At 46.1% G+C, this 19,594-nt stretch overlaps 1 protein-coding gene across 5 annotated transcripts in view; it reads left to right on the top strand.

The window, feature by feature from the left end:
* Window positions 1-19,594, top strand: part of FOXK2 (forkhead box K2) — a 183,679-nt gene that overhangs the window by 95,925 nt on the left and 68,160 nt on the right. For all 5 annotated transcript variants that reach the window (XR_004540935.1, XM_033961708.1, XM_033961707.1 and 2 more), the window contains 2 exons: window positions 3,557-3,750; window positions 13,977-14,152. Coding sequence is in view for 4 of the 5 variants with exons in the window: in XM_033961708.1 (XP_033817599.1) it covers window positions 3,557-3,750; window positions 13,977-14,152 (370 nt within the window). In the remaining variant the exon portion in view is untranslated. The remainder of the gene's footprint in view (window positions 1-3,556; window positions 3,751-13,976; window positions 14,153-19,594) is intronic.

The following is a 19,594-nucleotide window of genomic DNA, read 5'->3' as shown; positions in this document are numbered from 1 at the left end:
GGTTTGGCTCCCGTCTGTCCGGCCAACTACTAAAGGTACGGGGAAGGGGGGTGGGGGGGTCGTGGGGGTCGCCAGGGGGATCGCGGGTCGGCTGGGAGGCGGTCGGAGGTTCTTGGGGGGGAGGGGGGTTTGCGTCGAGGGCAGGAGGGCCTGGGATCCCTCCTGCCCGTAATGTAGTGGGGTTAGGGGGTCGCCGTGGCCAGGAGGGTTTGGGCTCCCTTCTGGTCCGATATTGTCGGGAAGTCGGCGGTCGTTCGGGGTGGGGGTGCGAGTGGTCCTGCCGGGGGGGGGATGTATCGGACGTCGGGGAGTCGGCCGGGCAAGAGGGCTTGGGCTCCCTCTTGCTCCGATCGTGGATGCGGGTGTGGGTGGGAGCGCGTGCGAGCGGTCGTTCGGGGTGGGGGTGCGAGTGGTCCTGCCGGGGGGGGGGGGGATGTATCGGACGTCGGGGAGTCGGCCGGGCAAGAGGGCTTGGGCTCCCTCTTGCTCCGATCGTGGATGCGGGTGTGGGTGGGAGCGCATGCGAGCGGTCGTTCGGGGTGGGGGTGCGAGTGGTCCTGCCGGGGGGGGGGGGATGTATCGGACGTCGGGGGGTCGGCCGGGCAAGAGGGCTTGGGCTCCCTCTTGCTCCGATCGTGGATGCGGGTGCGGATGGGAGCGCGTGCGAGCGGTCGTTCGGGGTGGGGGTGCGAGCGGTCCTGCTGGGGGGGTGAATCGGGCGTCGGGCGGGGTGGGAACTATGTTTTAAAACTTTGGTATACCGCGCTCACGCATATAACGCGCGAGGGGTGTGCGCGGTAGGTAAAAACGCGTATAACGCGCGCGTTATATGCGTGAAAATACGGTACTTACATTTAAGACACGCCAAAGTAATCAACCAGATTTTATCAATAGTCTATTAATTCCCCACTGTCCATCTAAAACACTTCGTTCTATGACACAAAACCTTCTTGTGATTCCATCCCTAAAGTAAATTAACACAATAAGATCAAATAACTTTGCAGTGACTGCGCTATCACTCTGGAATTCTATTCCTAATGACATTCGTGAAGAAGTATCTCTGATTCATTTTAAAACAAAGTTAAAAACATTTCTGTTCCAAGACACATTTGATACCTAATTGCCCTTGTAAGGGTTAAACACATGCCGACTACAGAAGGCATTTTCCTTCCCTTCCCTCTCATTTTTTCCTTAATTGTTCTCTTTTTAAAATATTGTAGTTCCTCCTCTTTTCCCATTTGTTTCTGTTTGTCATTATTTGAACTTATTATGTAGATTTTATTAGTTAAATGCTTACCCCTATTTTATATGATAAAAGCTGTATTTTTATTGTACACCGCTCAGAAGTTTGATCGAGCGGTATAAGAAATTTTAAATAAACTTGAAACTTGATTGCCTCACTTTCTTCATTTTCACATTATTATTAAAACGCAGTGGTCTCAGCACATATTCCTAAGGTACTCCACTGTTCACCTTTCTCTGTTGAAAAAACTGACCATTTAGACCTATGTTTTTCTATCTTCTAAGCACCCAATCCACAATAGGGTATTGCCATTCTATCTCATGAGATGCTTTGTCATACAATTTTCTGAAAATCTAGATATACCATTTCATCCAGTTCACGCATGTGTACATTTTTTAAAGACATGAACAAAAACGTAACTGATTGATGAGGCAAGACTTCCTTGACTTGTTGATTTTGTCTTTTTAAATTGTGTCCAGTTATTTTATTCTTCAAAATATTTTCTTCCATTTTGCCTAGCACTGATACTGTTTTTACTGATTTGCAGCTTCCCAAATCACTTCTATCTTAAAATTGTTAGTGGTAAGTTGACCACCCACTAGTCTTCAAGACTATAGACTAGACCAGTATTTCCCTTGTCTGTCCTGGTGTGCCTTGCCACTCAAGTTTTCAGGATATCCACAATAAATATAGGTAAAAGATTTGCATTCAATAGAGGTGGTGTATGCGTGTATCTAAGCATTTTAAATCCTAAAACGGCTTATACAATGGGGCAGTCTATACATCCCTCCCTCCCCCCCCCCCAGTAAATACCTTCGGTGGCTGCCTCCTGCCTCATCGCGGCCAGCAGTGCAGGGCAGGAACATTTTTTTCAGCATCGAGCCGGCACTGCGCTGCTTCCTCATTGCCTGTATCAGTTCTTGCGAGTCTCGCGAAAACTGACGCAGTCATTGAGGAAGCATCACGGGGCCAGCTGGCTGCTGAAAAGATTGCTCCTGCCCTATGTCGCGATGAAGCAGCCGTCAGCCGTCAAGGAGGGTGCTACAGGTATGAGGGACTCTGCAGCTGATCTTCCAATGGGGCGGCTTATCTACGATGTCTTTAGATAGGTCGCCCCACTGCAGGAGATTGTAAAACCAATGTATTGGCCACTGCCTATACATGGGGAAATACGGCGTGTATGTTTTCAGCTGTTAGTGACATGTGGGGCTCTAGTTATAAGATATGATTATAGCTAATTTTTAGTTTTATGGTGGTTAATCCTAGGGAAATCCTGTAATTGGCTATAGCATTAGCCCAATAAGGTGCGTATAGAGTGCTAAGACAGATTTCTCTTTTGTATTATATAATCTGCAGTGTTGGTTCCTTGTGATTACTTAGGCTTATACGTAGTGGAACCTGTTTTGCTCTCTTTTTTTTTTTGGGGGGGGGGGGGATGCAGGAAGAAGAAAAAGGCAAAACAATTTTCTCAATGGAAAATAAAATATTACCAGCCTGTTAGCTTTTTGGTTTTCCTTATTCTGTTGCAGAAAATTTTTGGTAGTCTTATTTGACTCAATGAATTTGCTTATCTTCAGAGAACACAGTTGTTTACCTGATACTTTTTGACAGGTATTCTCTAAAGACATTAGTTCCCCAGTCATATAAATTCACCCACCATCTTTTTGGAGGTGATCTTTTCTTCAGTCAAATGTAAGTAAAACTGGGGAGAATTTCTTGGCCACTGCAGCACTGGAAATACCATGCATTGGCAATGAAATCCACTTTCCCTCTCAGGAAAGCTCTGGAATAATCAAATCACACAGTACCAAGCACACTCAATTTTTTGACTGGTGAGCTACTATCTTCATGAAACTCCTGTTGACAGGTAAGAAACAATTATTGAGTAAAATGTCATATATCTTGTTTTTATTAAATCTTATGATGATGTAAATATATATATGACATGTTAACAGGTCTTGAACATTGAGGCAGAAATCATGTTAATTGGTTTGCATGGCCTGGGGATCATAGCTACTAAAAGACACTTGATACCCCAGCATTTCTATAAAGTAGAAGAAGATAGCAGTGGTTTGTAAGTTGATCATTTGCTGTTCATGAATGACTTGAGGCTTTAAGCAGAACTTGGCATTAACACAGAAGAATGCCATCCGTCATCAATTGGAATTGCAAGGATTTACCATGTATTTTCCAATAAAATGTGTAAGGCTCAAGGGAATTTAGTTCTGTGTTTTCTGTGCCTGTTTATGGAAGAAACATTTAACTGTAATTTTTAGTATTAGTTGCATAATTCATGTTTTTTATGTACCATAGAATTCAATACGTCATAATCTCTCTCTAAATCGCTATTTCATCAAAGTACCACGCTCCCAGGAAGAACCAGGCAAAGGCTCATTCTGGAGGATAGACCCTGCCTCTGAAAGCAAACTCATAGAGCAGGCATTTAGGAAAAGAAGGCCCAGGGGTGTTCCTTGCTTTCGAACTCCTCTTGGACCCCTGTCTTCTAGGTAAGAGCACCAGGAACGGAAGCCCTTTCTTAGTTTCCTATGGCTTTTAATGTATCATGTTTTCAGTAGTTGTAAATTCCTCAAAAATGTATGTACTTAAGCTACAATAAGGTAAAATTAATGGCATGGTTTATCCCCTTGAGCTATTTTTCTGACTTTCAGAAAAGGAGATATGGTTCAGTGGTTGAGCTTCCAGAAGAACTTCTGGCATGCAAAGTATCTCCCTTTTACCCTATTTGTGGGCAGGTCACTGTTTTCCTGTGTCTGTTTACCAAGCTGTTACTGGGTGATAAAGCCTTTTCTCTCTGTTTTTCTTAGGTAGTGGTCAGGTAATCCAGAAATGTAATATCATTTTTTTCTGTCTCAGTTAGCTGCATGAATGCTTCTTAAGCATTAAGTTGTAAAAAAATAAAATCATACCAGGATTCTGGTTTATTTGAAGGCACTTTATAAATCCAGGTTTTGCCTATAAGCAGGATTGAATCGGGCAGACAAGTAGATGAGGTCATTTGATGGAGCTCTCTGAATTCATGACATGTATGGTCCTTGCAATGTACAGTGGTCTCCTTGCCCTTTAGTTTTGGTTTTATTTGTATGTCAGAATGAATGTGAAACAACTCAACTTTTTCTACTAGTCTTGTCTTGTTTTCATTGCATTAATTTACCTTGATCTCCAAGTGGGGCTTCATCAACAACCTGTACAAGGGCATTGACATCACCATCATCTGGTTATGCCTTTTGCAATGCAGCATAGAATCCTGATTTTGGTCGCTGCCTTATCACATTGTGTGCCACCTTGAGATATTCAGTCATTTATCACCCCAAAGTCTCTCTCCTCCTACTACATTCAGCATCTTTGAGTATCTGTTGCTTCTTAAGTACATCACTCTGAAAGTTTTGTTTCCCTCCAGAATGTTCACTCTGTTGCAAATATTCATATCGTCTACAAAAAGGCAAACATTTCCTTCTCATAAATATATTAAATAGAATTGGCCCTGTACCGATCTCTGAGGCACTCTGTTACTTACCTTTTTTTCTTCCATTTACCACTACCCTCTGTAACCTATCAACCAACCAATTTGTGATCCATTTTACTGCCTTGGAACCCATGCCCAAACAGCTTATTTTATTTGAGCCTCCTATGAGGAATAGCATCAAAGTCTTTGCTGAAATCTAGACCAGTGTTGTTCATTCGCCAGTCTGCAGAAATTTCCTGCCAGTCCGTAGGGTCGGCACATGCATCTGGCCCGAGACAGTGTTCTTCAGCTGCCGGTCCACGGTGTGATCGATGCAGCGTTGCCTTCGGCCTGGCTCCCTCTTCCTCAGTGCTGCAATGCACAAAGCTGTGGGCAGAGGCTCCTACACGCCTGAACCGGAAGCCTTTATGGCATCGCAGCGTCAGAGGGAAGGCTTCCAAGATGAGGTGCAGGACGCGTAAGGCTTTGTGCAGTGCAGCACTGAGGAAGAGGGAGCAGGCCCGAAGATAACACTGGGGGGGCGGCATAAAACTAGGTGGGAACAAGCCAGAAAGCAAGGCACAACTTGGAGGGAGGGGGACAACAACAGTAGGGGCAGGGGCAGTTGTAAAGGCCTGCATGGTCCCCCAGCTTCCCCGCTCTTACCTTAAGCTAATACGGCAGCCTGCAGGATCGCCGGTTCTGTAGTGATCCTTGCAGCTGTTCGTCGTCCTCAGCGGCGTGTTCTCTCTGCTACGGTCCTGCCCCTCCTCTGATGTCAGGGACAGGATTAGCTTATGGTAAAAGCGGGGAAGCTGGGGTAACATGTAGGCCTGCGGGGGGAGCAGGCCTTTGTAGCAGGGGGGCAGACCTTTGCAGGGGGAGCAAGCCTTTGCAGGGGGAGCAGGCCTTCCTGGCGGGGGCAGGCCTTCGTGAGGGGGGGGGGGGGCAGGCTATATTCGTATGTTGAAGATTGAGAGATGCCTGCCAGGCCTATGCAGAGGGAGGAAGAGGAGGAAGGGGCAAGAGAGAGTAAGAGAGGGGAGGGGAGATGCCAGACCTGGGGTGAAGTGAAGGGGACAGAGAGACCAAACCAAAAAGAGGGGGGAGGAAAGCAGAGGAGAAGTGCTGGACTAATGGAGAGAAGGAGAGAGAAATGCAAGACCACAGGGAGAATGGGAAGGATACAAGAGGGACAGATACTGCTCCAAAGTAGGTGGGCAGGGTGCAGGATGGCAGGAGAGATAGTAGGATAAAGTCTGTACTAGAGAGCTGCACGAGAATAGGGACGACGGGAATCCCGTAGGACCGCGGGGATCCCGCGGGTTCCCCCTTCGGGTCGCAGGGATCCCGTGGGGACGCCTCCGAGGGTCGCGGGGTTCCTGCGGGGCTGGATGTATTTAGCCGCGAGGCTCGTTTCCCTACCTGCCCTCAGCCCTGCCGCATACAGCCGAACTGAAGTCTTCCTGATGTCAGCGCTTAAGCAAAGCCATCCCTCCCTCCGACGTCAGCGCTGACATCGTGAAGACTTCCGTTCGGCTGTGTGCTGCAGCAGGGCAGGCAGGGAAAAGGCATTGGTACAAGGCGGGGGGCGGTCCCGGGACGGGTGCAGCACAGCAAGCCAGGTCTCCCGACCGACCGACAATAGGCCCGGTCCGTCAAACCTCCCTGCCCTGTAGCCGCGAATCTAAATTACTTTCTTACAGCAGCTTCAATACTCCAGCTGCTGTAAGAAGGTAATTTAGATTCGTGGCTACAAGGCAGGGAGGTTTGTTGGACCGGGCCTGTTCTGTTGTCAGTCGGGTGGGTAAGCGCCATAAAGGTAAGGGGCAGGGAGGGAGAAAGGGAGGAAAGGTGGAGTGGAGAGGAAAAGGCGCTTAAGGTAAAACTGAGGGGGGAGAAGGAGCTGAAAGCACTGGGGAAAACAAAGGGGTGGAGAAGGACGCTGAAAGCACATGGGGAAGACAGAAGGGGGAGAAGGGCCCTGAAAGGACATGGGGAAGACAAAGGGGTGGAGAAGGATGCTGAAAGGACATGGGGAAGATGAGGAGGGGGAGAAGGATGCTGAAAGGACATGGGGAAGACGGGGGGGGAGAAGGACGCTGAAAGGACATGGGGAAGACAGGGGGGAGAAGGACACTGAAAGCACATGTGGAAGACAGAGGGAGGAGAAGGATGCTGACAGAACATGGGGAAGATGGGGGGAGAAGGACGCTGAAAGGAAATGGGGAAGAGAGTGGGGAGAAGACGCTGGCAGGGAACAAGACAGAGATGCCAGACTATGGGGGGAGCGGAGGGAAGAAAATGGCCGCCGGATCAATTTGGAAGGGGGGAGAAAGGGAAAGGCACAGTAACAGAGTAAATGGAAGACGCAGAGAGAAGAGAGAGAGTGGATGGAAGGAATTGAATGAGAACATGAGGAAAGCAGAAACCAGGCAATAAAGGTAGGAAAAAAATTCTTTTTTTTTTCTTCAGGATAAAGTAGTACATTAGTTGTGTTTCCCTCCCAGCCGGTTCTGCTCCAGCCTTAAGATCCTGATGAAGGGTTTCACCCGAAACCGGTTGATCCTATGACTATTCTGTTCTCCTGCAATGCTCATTGACTTCATTTGGCTCGCTTTAAAAAGCTAAGTTGGCTGTGGTTTCATTTTGTATCTTGGGGATTAGGCTGGGGAGGACTCTATGAGTGGGTTTTCAGTTTGATTCACTCTCTCACTAGTTCACTGTTTGTGACTTATTTATTGTTATTAATTCTGCACAGTTGATTTTGCACACTAGGGACGCCCGATGATGGTGTGCAGGCGGGGTGATTCACCTCCGTCTTTGTAAGTGGAAGCGCTGGAGTTTGTTCTCCCGTCGCTAACAACCTCACACTGAGAGCGCCCCTATCCTTCAATTGATATTTGGTACCTGTTTGGTTTGGTTTGTTAGGAGTGATTAGCTGATAGACACACTCATAGAGTCCTTATTGACATTTTTTGCCTCCTTTTTGTATCTTGATAAAAATTTATAAACATTAGAGGCTCTGGTAGAAACCTGTTTACAAAGTATATATTCTTCCCAATTAATATTTCCAAATTAATAAAGTATTTTTGCTTATTTGTAAATGGGTTTCTACCAGAGCCTTTAATTCAGTAGCATAATTAAATGAAATAATATTTCTGTAGTTTATAGGGACAGGTAGGGACAGAGGGGATTCTTTGCGGGGACGGGTGGGGACGTAGGGGATTCCTCACGGGGACGAGGGGATTCCTCGCGGGGACGGGTGGGGACGGAGGGATTCCTCGCGGGGACGGGTGGGGACAGGTAGGATTCCTCACGGGGATGGGTGGGACTTTGGTGGGAACGGGTGGGATTTCTGTCCCCGCGCAACTCTCTAGTCTGTACCTGGGGAAGGGGATACAGGAGGTAAGGAAGAAGCTGGATATGGGGAGAGACTTGAAACAGAGAAAAGATGCTGGGCACGGAGGGACAGGGACACCGAAGAGAGATGCTGGATATGATAGATAAGGGATTCAGAGGGAGGATGGATGGTGGACAAGGGAAGCTGGGGGAACATGCAGGCCTTCAGGAGGGCCCTGATGTAGAAGTACATGGAGGGAGGGAAGGAGATGGACAATGGGATTTAGGAAAGGAAGGAACAGAAAGAGAGAGAAGTGGACACAATGTATGGTGTGGAGGGGGGGTGGGGATAGAGATACTGGATAGGAGGGTACTTAGGAAGAGAAACCAGCCAGATACATGTTGATGGTCGGTATATTAAACACAATAAAATTTGAACTTGAAACTTGAAAGGGAGAGCTGGTGGACCCTGGGGTGGTGAGGAAGGAGGGAGAGATGCTGGATGAAAGTGTAGTTGAGAAAAGGAGAGATGGTGTATCTAGGGATGGTGGGGTCTATCGCTGCAGCTGAAGATGGATGGTTAGCACGGAGAAAGAAGGAGACCCTGGCAAGCGAGTTATCAGAAGACAACCAGAACCTGGGACTAAAATGATTTGAAAAATGACCAGACAACAAAAAGTAGAAAAAATAATTTTATTTTCTGTTTTGTGATTACAATATGTCAGATTTGAAATGTGTATCCTTCCGGAGCTGGTGTTAGACCTTGAACTTGAGCTAGGATTTAACAGAGAGGCAAAGTATTTTTTGTTTGTTTAGTTTGTTTACACCACAGGACCAGTGTAGGAGAGGGCAAAGGGGGTGAAGAGGCTATAAAATAAACCCATCAGGATGTTTGAAAAAACTACCCAATTGGGCAGGAAAATTGAATCGAATTTAATTTTTTTTTTCCTGAATCTAGCAGTACTAGTGTATATATGAAAAATGAATGGAAAAAATGGTGTTACAATTAGTACTTTTATGAGGGTGGGGTTCTCACCATGCTGCCTCAGTACCCATTTGCAGGCAGAAGGACCCAGTCCCAGTGTAAAAGCTAGGTTGGAGCAGGGTACTCCACAGAAGTGCCTGACCGTACCACAGGTGTCTCAGGGCGAGGAAGAATCTATTCTTTTACTAAGACTAAGTATCTTAATAGAAAATTTGGCCCTCGACTTAGCCTGTGTTTTAGATTTCGGCCCCTTATGTGATTGAGTTTGACATCCCTGCCGTAAGGGTTAATGTTTGTGCAATTGGAACTAGAGAATGACACGGTGGCGGTTTACCCGCGGCCATCGCATTTTAGCCGCGGGTCACCCGCCGAAAATGGGGAAGAAAACTAGCAGTCGCTGCGGCGACGGGGACAAGGCCATTCACCGCCCGCGGGGCGGTGAATGGTCTTGTCCCCGCAGTGAGGCATGAAGGATCGCGCGGTCCCTGCAGCTCACACCCGCCTGCCCAATCGATTCTAGTGTTTAGCCAGCTCTCTCCCTTCTCCTCACCTTAGTTTGTAGATTTTCTTTTTCGGCGACCCGCACGCTATCAGAGAGCCGCGCACCCGCTGCTGCTCAGTTTCAATCTTCTGCTCTGACGCAACCGGAAACAGGAAGTTGCAGCAGAGCAGAAGATTGAACACTGAGCAGCCGTTCGTGCGCGGCTCTTTGGGAAAGCGTGCAGGTCACCGAAAAAGAAAGCCTGCAAACTAAGGTGAGGAGAAGGGAGAGAGCTGGCTAATCACTACGATCGATTGGGCAGGCGGGTGGGGGCTGCGAGGACCATGCGATCGCCCGTGTTCCCGGCTCAAACTGGAAGGAGGGAGTGAAAGGGAAAAGAATTTTGGGCCAAGGGGATGAAAATGGAAAGAAAAACCCACAGCAGGAAAGAAAGGGAAGGACAGGCAGGTGAGCCAGATGCTAGAAGCAGGGGGGGGATGGGGGAAGAAAGAGGGAAAAAAGCTAGATGGGGTTGAAAAGAAGAGACACACTGGTATGGAAGAGGAAGATAGGGGAAATCTGGACACAGGAAGGTAACAGAAAGAGGGGAAATTATGTGCATGGGGCATAGGGACAGAGACATAAAGGGGACATGCCATGGGGATGGTATATGGACACAGGGGGGGCAATGACAGATACATAGGGGAGATATTAGAAATGGAGAAAATAGGAGCACAGAAGCAAGATGGTTTGTGGGGATGGGACAGGGACCGAGCTTGCAGGCTCCAGTGGCTTGCACAAATTACATTGTAACATGCCATGAAAATAAGAGGAAGGAAGGTAGATAGGCCACGCGAGAGGAGCTGAAGGGTAGTAGAAAGGAACAGATGGTAAAGGAGGGAGGGAAGGGTGGTGGTGGAAAGGAATAGAACAGACATTGAAGGAGGGTGGAGAGGAACAGACCCCCAAGGGAAATGTGGAAGACAGAGTGGGAAGAAGACAGATGCCAGACTATGCGGGAGCGGAGGGAAGAAGATGGGTGCTAGACCAATTGGGGGGGGGGGTTAAGGGAGAGGCACAGTAACAGCAAATGGAAGACGCAGAGAGAAGACACACAGTGGATGGAAGGAATCCAATGAGAAGATGTGGAAAGCAGAAACCAGACAACAAAGGTAGAAAAAAAAATTATATTTATTTATTTATTTTTTGCTTTAGGATAAAATAGTATATTAGTTGTGTTGATAAAAATTTATAAACAAAGCCCTGCCAGCTGAACATCTCTTTCTCTAGTTCAGCAGCAGGAACTTTGATTTATAAGAAAGGAATAAGCTAAATATTACAGTTCTAAGGCTTATATGGATGCAGCGGGGACGGTGACGGGGCGGTGAATGGGATGGCAGTGGCGGTGACGGGGTGGTGAAAGGGATGGCGGTGACGGTGACGGGGCGGTGAAGGGAACGGCGGTGACGGGGCGGTGCAGAGGATGGTGGGCCGGTGACGGGGCGGTGACGGGGACAGATTTTTTCCCCATGTCATTCTCTAATTGAAACTCATTGAGTAAAAGGTAAAGCTAACTCCTGTAAAGCCTAAATTATATGCTTTTTGTGGGACTTGCTACTTATGAAAGCTTTCATCGAGCTTACTGCAGAGCCATGAGACCTCAGTGTTCTGACAAAAACTAATTTTGAGCCATGTGTCATTTAAAGTACTGGACCTGTAAGGTTGTATTTTTGGTGGCAGTTACTTCAGTGTCAAAGGTTGTTGAGCTCTAGGCTCTGGTAACTAATCTGCCTTCTACTAAGTTTTTTAAAGTTTTGTGCACCCATCTGAACTTCCTTACTGAAAGTTGTGTTGGAGTTCATCTTGAATAGTAAGTAGTTCTTCCAACCTTTTTCCCTAAACCATAAGAGTAAAAAGCGTACTGCACTCTTTGGACTGCAAGAGAGCCTTGATTTTTGATCAGGAGCAGACTAAAGCCCGTAGAAAGTCCACCCAGCTTTTTTGTTTTTTATTCAAAAGGATGAGGGTGCAAATACACACTATTCCAGTTGGCATGTGGCCTGCATTTCCTTCACCTTCCCTTACAACAAAGCAGGGCTAACTAAGGGTTCTGCCAGAGCTCATAATTCAGAGCTATGAAATCAGACTCCATAGAGGAGATTTGCAGAGCTAAAACATGGATATGTCTATAGGTTGACATCCCACTACTGTTTAGAATAGGACTTCTGATGCAACAGTAGGTTTGGCTAGGCAGACCAACAGAATCTATTCAAGTTTCAAGTTTATTAGGATTTTATATACCGCTTATCAAGGTTATCTAAGCGGATTTTACAATCAGGTGTTCAAGCATTTTCCCTATCTGTCCCGGTGGGCTCACAATATCTAACTTATCTATTTGGGATATAGAATCCAATTCCATTCCCCCACCTCCTGGAACTTTCTCTTTCAGGTCTAAGCATGTCTCCCACTCCCAAAAAAGGGTACACAGCCTTTTTTCACCAAAAATATTGGTGTTTGCCTTTTGCAGCACCCCTCGTAGTTTTCTTCCCTTTTTTTAGTTGAAGACAGCCTCTAGCTAGGGAGTCCTAAGAGTATGGATTCACAGTCCTGCTTGACCTTGGTGAAAATAAAATTAATTAATTAATTAAGGGTATCACTCAACAGTTGATAAGTAGCATTAAGATCGTAGGGGTTATCTTCAACAATAAATTAACCTACCATGATCATATTAGTAACATTGTTAAATCAACTTTTTACAGACTTCGTCAAATCCGTTCAATATCAAAATTTTTATGTCCAAGGTCTCTTAACATATTAATCCACTCCTTGGTTATTTCAAAAATTGATTATTGCAATGTCCTATTCAAGGGAATAGCACTAAAGGAAATCAAACGTTTACAGATCATCCAGAACGCATCAATCAAACTTATAATGAAAGCTAAGAAATTTGATCACGTGACTCCTCTTCTTAAAAAAGCACACTGGCTTCCTGCATAATGTACAAATTAAGTTTGCTTACCTTTAAATCTCTGATATACAAAACTCCGGCTTTCATTTACAAATCATTGATTCCTTATACCTCACAAAGATTACTGAGGTCCAGTGACCAACACTTATTAGTCATCCCCTCACTTAAAATTATTAATACACAACGGCACTTCATCTTTTCCATTACAGCTCCTCAAACATGGAATTCCCTCCCTATTTACTTAAGAGAGGAGAAAAATTTGGATAAATTTAAGAGCAAATTTAAAAGCTTTCTTTTTAAAGACGCATTTAATGACTTAAAAGACTATCTAGGAGCTTCATTTTATTTTCATAACTTCTTTGAGATTCTTTCCCTTCCTATTGTTTTCAACCATAAGTGTCTTTTCTTCTATCAACCAAATTGTATTTCTGTCCCCATCCTTTCCTCATGTTTTATTATGTTTGCTAAGTTAGTCTTCAATATGTTTTGTAAGGTTCAGTTTTTTTGTTACTTTTGTTTGTCTCCCCTCTTTTGTAATTTTATTGATTTGTTCATCGCTTAGAATTTTGAATAAGCGATTAATCAAATTTTATATTAAACTTGAAACTTAATTACCTTCATCAAGTGATTTCCAAGGACAGCAGGACTTGATCCCTCATAACACTAACACCTTCTCCAGGAGTTATATGCCATTATCTAGTAATAGTCTGAAGAGATCCTATGTGACAGTGGCAGGGTGAGCATGAATGCTGAGATAACTAGAGGCTTCTAGAAAGAATTGTTGGAGTACTGTTTCCCTCATTTCCCGTTATGTGAGGATTCAAGTTCTGCTGTTCTTGAAGAATACCTACTACAGGTCAGTAACTCTGTTTAATGGAAAACCATGCCTAAGGAGATGGGAATCACAGAAGCTGCCAGAATGTGAAGGCAGGAATGCCCAGCACTGAATTTTCACTTGCTGCTACTACTGTTGCTGCTAGCACAGGAAGATGAAGAGTGCTGATAAAGACAGGAAGATAAAGGGAGATCCAAGGGAAAGTCTGGAAGTCAGTATTCATAGGTGTATAAAATATACATCTGGCCCTGGGCAAAAGAGCAACTAGTATTGCACTAGCCATGAAACCGAGACTAGATGAGCCTTAAGGTCCCTTATCTGCTATTTGCTACAACAACGGTTCTCAAACCTGTCTAGGGAGACCATCATCCCATTGGATTTTCAGGATATTCATTAGAGATTTACAAATAATGGTGCTATAAGCACGCACATTTTTCTCAAGTTTATTCATTGTGGATATCTTGAAATCCAACTGGCTAGTGGTTCCCCAGGACAGGTTTGAGAACCACTAGAAGACAGTTTGGCCTGGCTCCCCTGGCTAACTGCAGTTGATTTTCCAGGATGCAAGGCTTAGTTTTATTTGTATGGGTTTAGTGAATGAAAAGGCTAATTTAACTGTTAACTTTAGTAACTAGCTTGCTTCTTTTTTGAACCTGTAGAAGTGCACCAGCTTCTCCAAATCATTCTGGAGTGTTGTCTGCCCACTCCAGTGGAGTCCAAACCCCAGAAAGCCTTTCCAGAGAAGGGTCTCCTGTCCCCATGGAACCTGAGCCAAGCACTATACAGCCAAAATTAGCAGTAATACAAGAAGCACGATTTGCACAGAGTGCTCCAGGTAAGATACTAAAATCTGATGAAGCTTTTAAACATTTTAGCATGATATAAATTAGTGGGACTTATAATCGAAAGAGAAAAAACGTCCAAAAACCGGCCTAAGTCGGCACTTGGACAAACATTGTGAAAATACATTCAAGTGCCGATAATAAAAACGGGTTTTGGATGTATTTCTAAATGACCTAGGCCTTCATAGTGCCGCTGAACGACCATAGCTAAACGGAGCTTTTCAGGAGGAGTGTCGAGGGCGGCTTACACTTAGTCGTACTGCATGTATAACTGAAAGTTATATAGCACAGGATCGACGGAACTTGGGCATTGTGACTTAGAACATGGTCTAAGTCACAAAAACCCACCTAAAGTCACCAGATAAGCACTGCAAACACATAATACAGACCCCACACACACTACCCCGGTGATCACTGCCCCTCCCCTACCCCCATAAAAATATTAATCACAACTTGAAAATTGTGCCTCCAGAACATCATTACCTGGCAGCCTGGCATAGGAAAGTCGCAGCACAGAGGCGGCTTAAGCCGTCTTGGGGGTGGGTTTGGGATTCATGGAGAGGAGGGCCCATGCCCATAAGCCCCTGTAATCACTGCATTGATATTGAAACGGGCACTCCCCTATACACCCCCAAAACCCTTTTGTACTGGCATATATGTGGCTCCTGCAGCCATAAGGGCTATTGGGGTGGTAGATAAGTAGGTCAAGGGGATTCTGGAGGTGGTTTGAGGGGCTGTAGTAAGATGAAGACATGGCACCCTTTTTGTGAAGTTCATATCAGTGCCCTGTAAGTTACCCCACTATTTATGTGCCATGTCTGGGTGTTCAGTCCATCACTTTGCAGACCCCTTCCACGTCCAACAGGGCTTATTCTAGGCGTTTTTGACTTGGACGAAAAGTTGGACGGAAATGTGGTATAAAGATGGACGATTTAGCGACTTGGACGATCAGATCGACAGGTCGTATAGTTAGTCGATTTTCGAAAAGAAATAAAATTTGGACATATTTTTCGAAAATGTGTTCTAAGCTGTTTTTTACTTTGGATGACTTGCGACTTAGACAAAAATGGACTTAGACATTCCTTTCGATTATGCCCCTCCACGTCATTAATTTAGTATTAATGAATCACTAATATGCCCCAAAAGTTGAATGTGATTTAAAATTTAGAAGAGCCTGGCCATGTCCAGGATTTGCTTTATTTCATTAGGGTTCATGACAGAGATATTTTGGTTTGTGTTTGTGTTCCCTTGGTTGATAGGTCAGATTAAAAAAAAGAAAATGAGGAAGATCATATATTTGAGAGAATTGAGGTTGTTTTCCACAAAATGTTAGGTGCCACACTGTGGTCCATCTTTATATAGAAACATGATGGTCCTAGCTACCTAAACAAACACCTAATCAGAAATAACACATCAAGGCAAAGGAGAACACAGGCTCTCTTCACCCATCCCCCAGCAAAAAGCATACAAAACAAAAAACTATATGACGAACTACTAGCCACCAGAGCAGTGAAAATAGACTGCCACCTCTCCAAGCTACTGACCAAGACCGAACAACTACAAAACATTCAGGAAAGAACTGAAAACTATACTTTTCAAAAAATTTGTCAAATGAGCTAACTAAAACTGTATAAACCCTCCCCCAGATCCCATCACTCATGCTAGTCTTCAATTTGTGTAAGCTCACTTTATCAACTCTGTAAGCTCCCTGGGAATGCCCAGGCCAACTCTTTTTTTAAACCTCCTGAAACTGAAAGGTATTGGCAGGATAGAAAACATGTAATGTAATAAAGGGCCCATCTAGTCTGCCCAGTTGCAGTAACCATTATTATCCCAGGACAAGCAGGCAGCATATTCTTGACTGATGGGTGACGGCACCGACGGAGCCCCGGTACGGACAATTTTAGAGTGATTGCACTCTAAGAACTTGGAAAGTTCTAGTAGGCCGTACCGCACACGCGCGAGTGCCTTCCCGCCCGACAGAGGCGCGCGGTCCCCAGTTTCTTAGTTTCCGCGGAGCTAAGAAGACACATTTCTTTCAACGGCTGTTGAAGACTTTTTTGATATCGCCTTCCATTGTAGAGACTGACGAAGAGATGATGTCACAGATATGTGACGTGAGCAAGGATCCATCGCTTGGGACCACTGGGTAGCTAGGGTCCATTGAGGAGTGCGCAGGTAAACCCGCTCGCGTAAACCCTTAAGGAAATATTGTTTCCTTCATTTTTTTTTCTTTCTTTTCTTTAAAAAAAACAAAAAAAACTTTTGGGCTTTGTTTTTTTTTTTTTTCAATTCTTTCAGTTTCGCCCCGGCGGTGCCTGTTGCCACCATCGAGGCCTCGGCCTTCGATTTGGCAGAAGCCGTTTTTACCTTCATGCCCCCTCAACCAGGGTTTAAGAAGTGCCAGCGGTGTGCATGACCAATTTCACTCACTGACCCACACAATTGGTGTCTACAGTGTCTTGGTCCTGACCATCGAGCGTCTACCTGCACCCGCTGTGCGACTTTAAAAAAGAGAACTTTGAAAAACCGGCAGATCCAACAGCAGTTATTATTTGGTACCGAGATGTCTGATTCTGCGGCACCGGCACTGACATCGGCCCCGTCTCAGTCGGCACCCATCTCGTCAACACCGCACGATACCGCGTCGGTGTCGCATCCCTCAGGTAAGCCGGCTAAGAAGCCTTCCCCGTTGGAGCATCCTACGGTCTCAGTAGCAGCGAGCCCAGTCCTGCCGACCTCGAGGCGCCCACGGAAGCGCTCCGCCCCAATAGAGGTGAGCCCCTCGACCTCGGGTTCCTCATCCTTGGGGCGTAGAGCGGCACCGCAGGTACCGCAGAAGAAAAAGGCGGTACCGGTGCCTTCGCTGGACGAGCGGATTGCTGCTGTCCTGCAGGTGCAGCTTAAGGAGCAATTGCAACAACTCCTTCCTGCACTTTTGACACCGAGCCTTCCGGTCCCGGTCCGGTCTGAGCCACCGGTACCGACAGTGGAGCAGCCCCTTCTATTGGCATCCACTTTGTCGGTACCGGTACATTCTGCTTCCTCGGTCTCCATGCCAGTCCTCGCACCGGAACCGAGAGCTCAACACTAGGCTGTTCAGACTTCGGCACCGATGCAGCCCTTAATGTCTCCTGGTGTCTATGAGGTCAGGTAAGTCGGCACGCAAATCCCGACACCTGGAACCCTCCACACCGGAATCTCGAGACCGCAGTTTTCAGGTTAGGGATCCTGATCTGTGGGGTGACTCGGAGGACCCTCTTCTCTCTGAAGGGGAATGTTCATCTGGTGATGAGGATCCTTCTGCTTTAGACCCATCCTCTAAACCAGATGTAACCTCTTTCTCATCTTTTTTGAAAGAGATGTGTGACTCTCTCTCTATTCCCTTGGAGGCTGAGTCAAAGAAATCCAAAACTTTTCTTGATGCACTGGATTTTGACCAACCTCCAAGGGAATATCTCAAATTACCTCTCCATGACATCTTGAGAGAGACTTTTTACAAGAATTTAGAGACACCTTTGACCATCCCAGGAGCCCCTCGCAAGTTAGACTCATTATATAAAGTCATCCCGATTCCTGGGTTTGACAAACCACAGCTCCCACATGAGTCTCTATTAGTGGAATCCACTCTAAAGAAATCCACGGGAGCTAGTGTATACGCCTCAGTCCCTCCTGGCAGAGAAGGTAAAGCCATGGACAAATTTGGCAAGAGGTTGTACCAGAATGCGATGTTGGCCAACAGGTCAGGGAATTACGCTTTCCATTTCTCATTCTATCTCAGGCATCTCATACAAAATCTGACTGCTTTTGAGAAGTACCTCCCTGACCGTAAAAGATCTGCCTTTCGCCATACTTCTTCATCGCTCTTACAACTTCGTAAGTTCATGGTCAGGTCGATCTATGACACCTTTGAGCTAACCTCTTGGGCCACGGCTATGTTGGTGGCCATGCGCCGAGTCGCATGGCTCAGAGTTTCAGAACTTGATGTCAGTCATCAGGATCGACTGGCTAATGCACCTTGCCTGGGGGATGAGCTGTTTGGAGAATCCATGGACTCCACTACCCAAAAGCTCTCAGCTCATGAAACTAGGTGGGATACTCTCCTCAAGACAAAAAAGAAGACCTCACCTACCAGGCCTTTTCGTCAGCAATCGGCCTACCAACGTCGATTTGTGGCTCGTCCTTTGCCACCGGCACCTCAACAACCCAGGCGTCAGAGGCAACAGCAGAGGCAAAACACTAGACCAGCACAGCAGCAACAACAGGTGAAGCCTCCTCCTCCACAAAAATCTTCACAACCCTTTTGACTTGGTTCTCCAGGACATAGCCAGTATCCCTCCATCTGCCCATCTTCCGCTGCCTATAGGAGGACGCCTTACTCATTTCATAAGCCATTGGGAAACCATCACCTCGGATCAGTGGGTCCTCAACATCATCCGCCACGGCTACTCTCTCAACTTTCAGACTCTTCCTGCCCAAGGTCTACCAAAAGAGTCTGCTTTGAACACTCCTCAGTCTTCCCTCCTTCTTCAAGAGGTTCAATCCCTCCTCCTTCTGAACGCCATAGAGGAAGTTCCTCTAGATCAAAAGGGGCAAGGATTCTACTCCCGTTATTTTCTAGTTCCCAAAAAAACAGGAGATCTCAGACCCATCCTAGATCTTCGCGATCTCAACAAATGCTTGGTCAAAGAGAAATTCAGAATGCTTTCTCTGGCCACTCTTTACCCTCTTCTCAATCAAGGCGACTGGCTATGTTCCCTCGATCTCACATACTGGTCAATCTGGCCTCCATACAGTACCTACGCTTCATGATCAATCGTTGTCATTACCAATACAAAGTGCTACCCTTCAGTCTTGCCTCCTCTCCAAGAGTATTTACCAAATGTCTGATTGTGGTGGCTGCCTTTCTACGTTCCCACCACCTTCAGGTGTTTCCTTACCTGGACGATTGGTTGATAAAGGCCAATTCATCTCAGACAGTACTTCAGGCCACCACCCAGACCATCCTGTTTCTGCAACTTCTGGGGTTCGAGATCAATCTACCCAAATCTCATCTCATCCCCACTCAGAGACTTCAATTCATCGGAGCGGTCTTGGACACAGTCCTCATGAGATCGTTCCTGCCATCCAACTGTCTTCAAACGCTTCAATCTCTATGTCAGCAGGTGCTTCCACAACGTTCCATCTCTGCCAAGCAAATGATGATACTCTTGGGTCACATGGCCTCCACAGTTCATGTCACACCCTTCGCACGTCTTCACCTGCGCACTCCTCAATGGACCCTAGCTACCCAGTGGTCCCAAGCGATGGATCCTTGCTTACGTCACATATCTGTGACATCATCTCTTCGTCAGTCTCTACAATGGTGGTTGATATCCTCAAATCTCTCCAGAGGTCTTCTCTTCCATCTACCTCCTCATCAACTTATTATCACC

Source organism: Geotrypetes seraphini, chromosome 10 (genome assembly GCF_902459505.1).
Source record: "Geotrypetes seraphini chromosome 10, aGeoSer1.1, whole genome shotgun sequence".
Lineage (NCBI taxonomy): Eukaryota > Metazoa > Chordata > Amphibia > Gymnophiona > Dermophiidae > Geotrypetes > Geotrypetes seraphini.
Note: the sequence above shows the minus strand (reverse complement) of the source record. Positions and strands in the feature narration are given on the sequence as shown.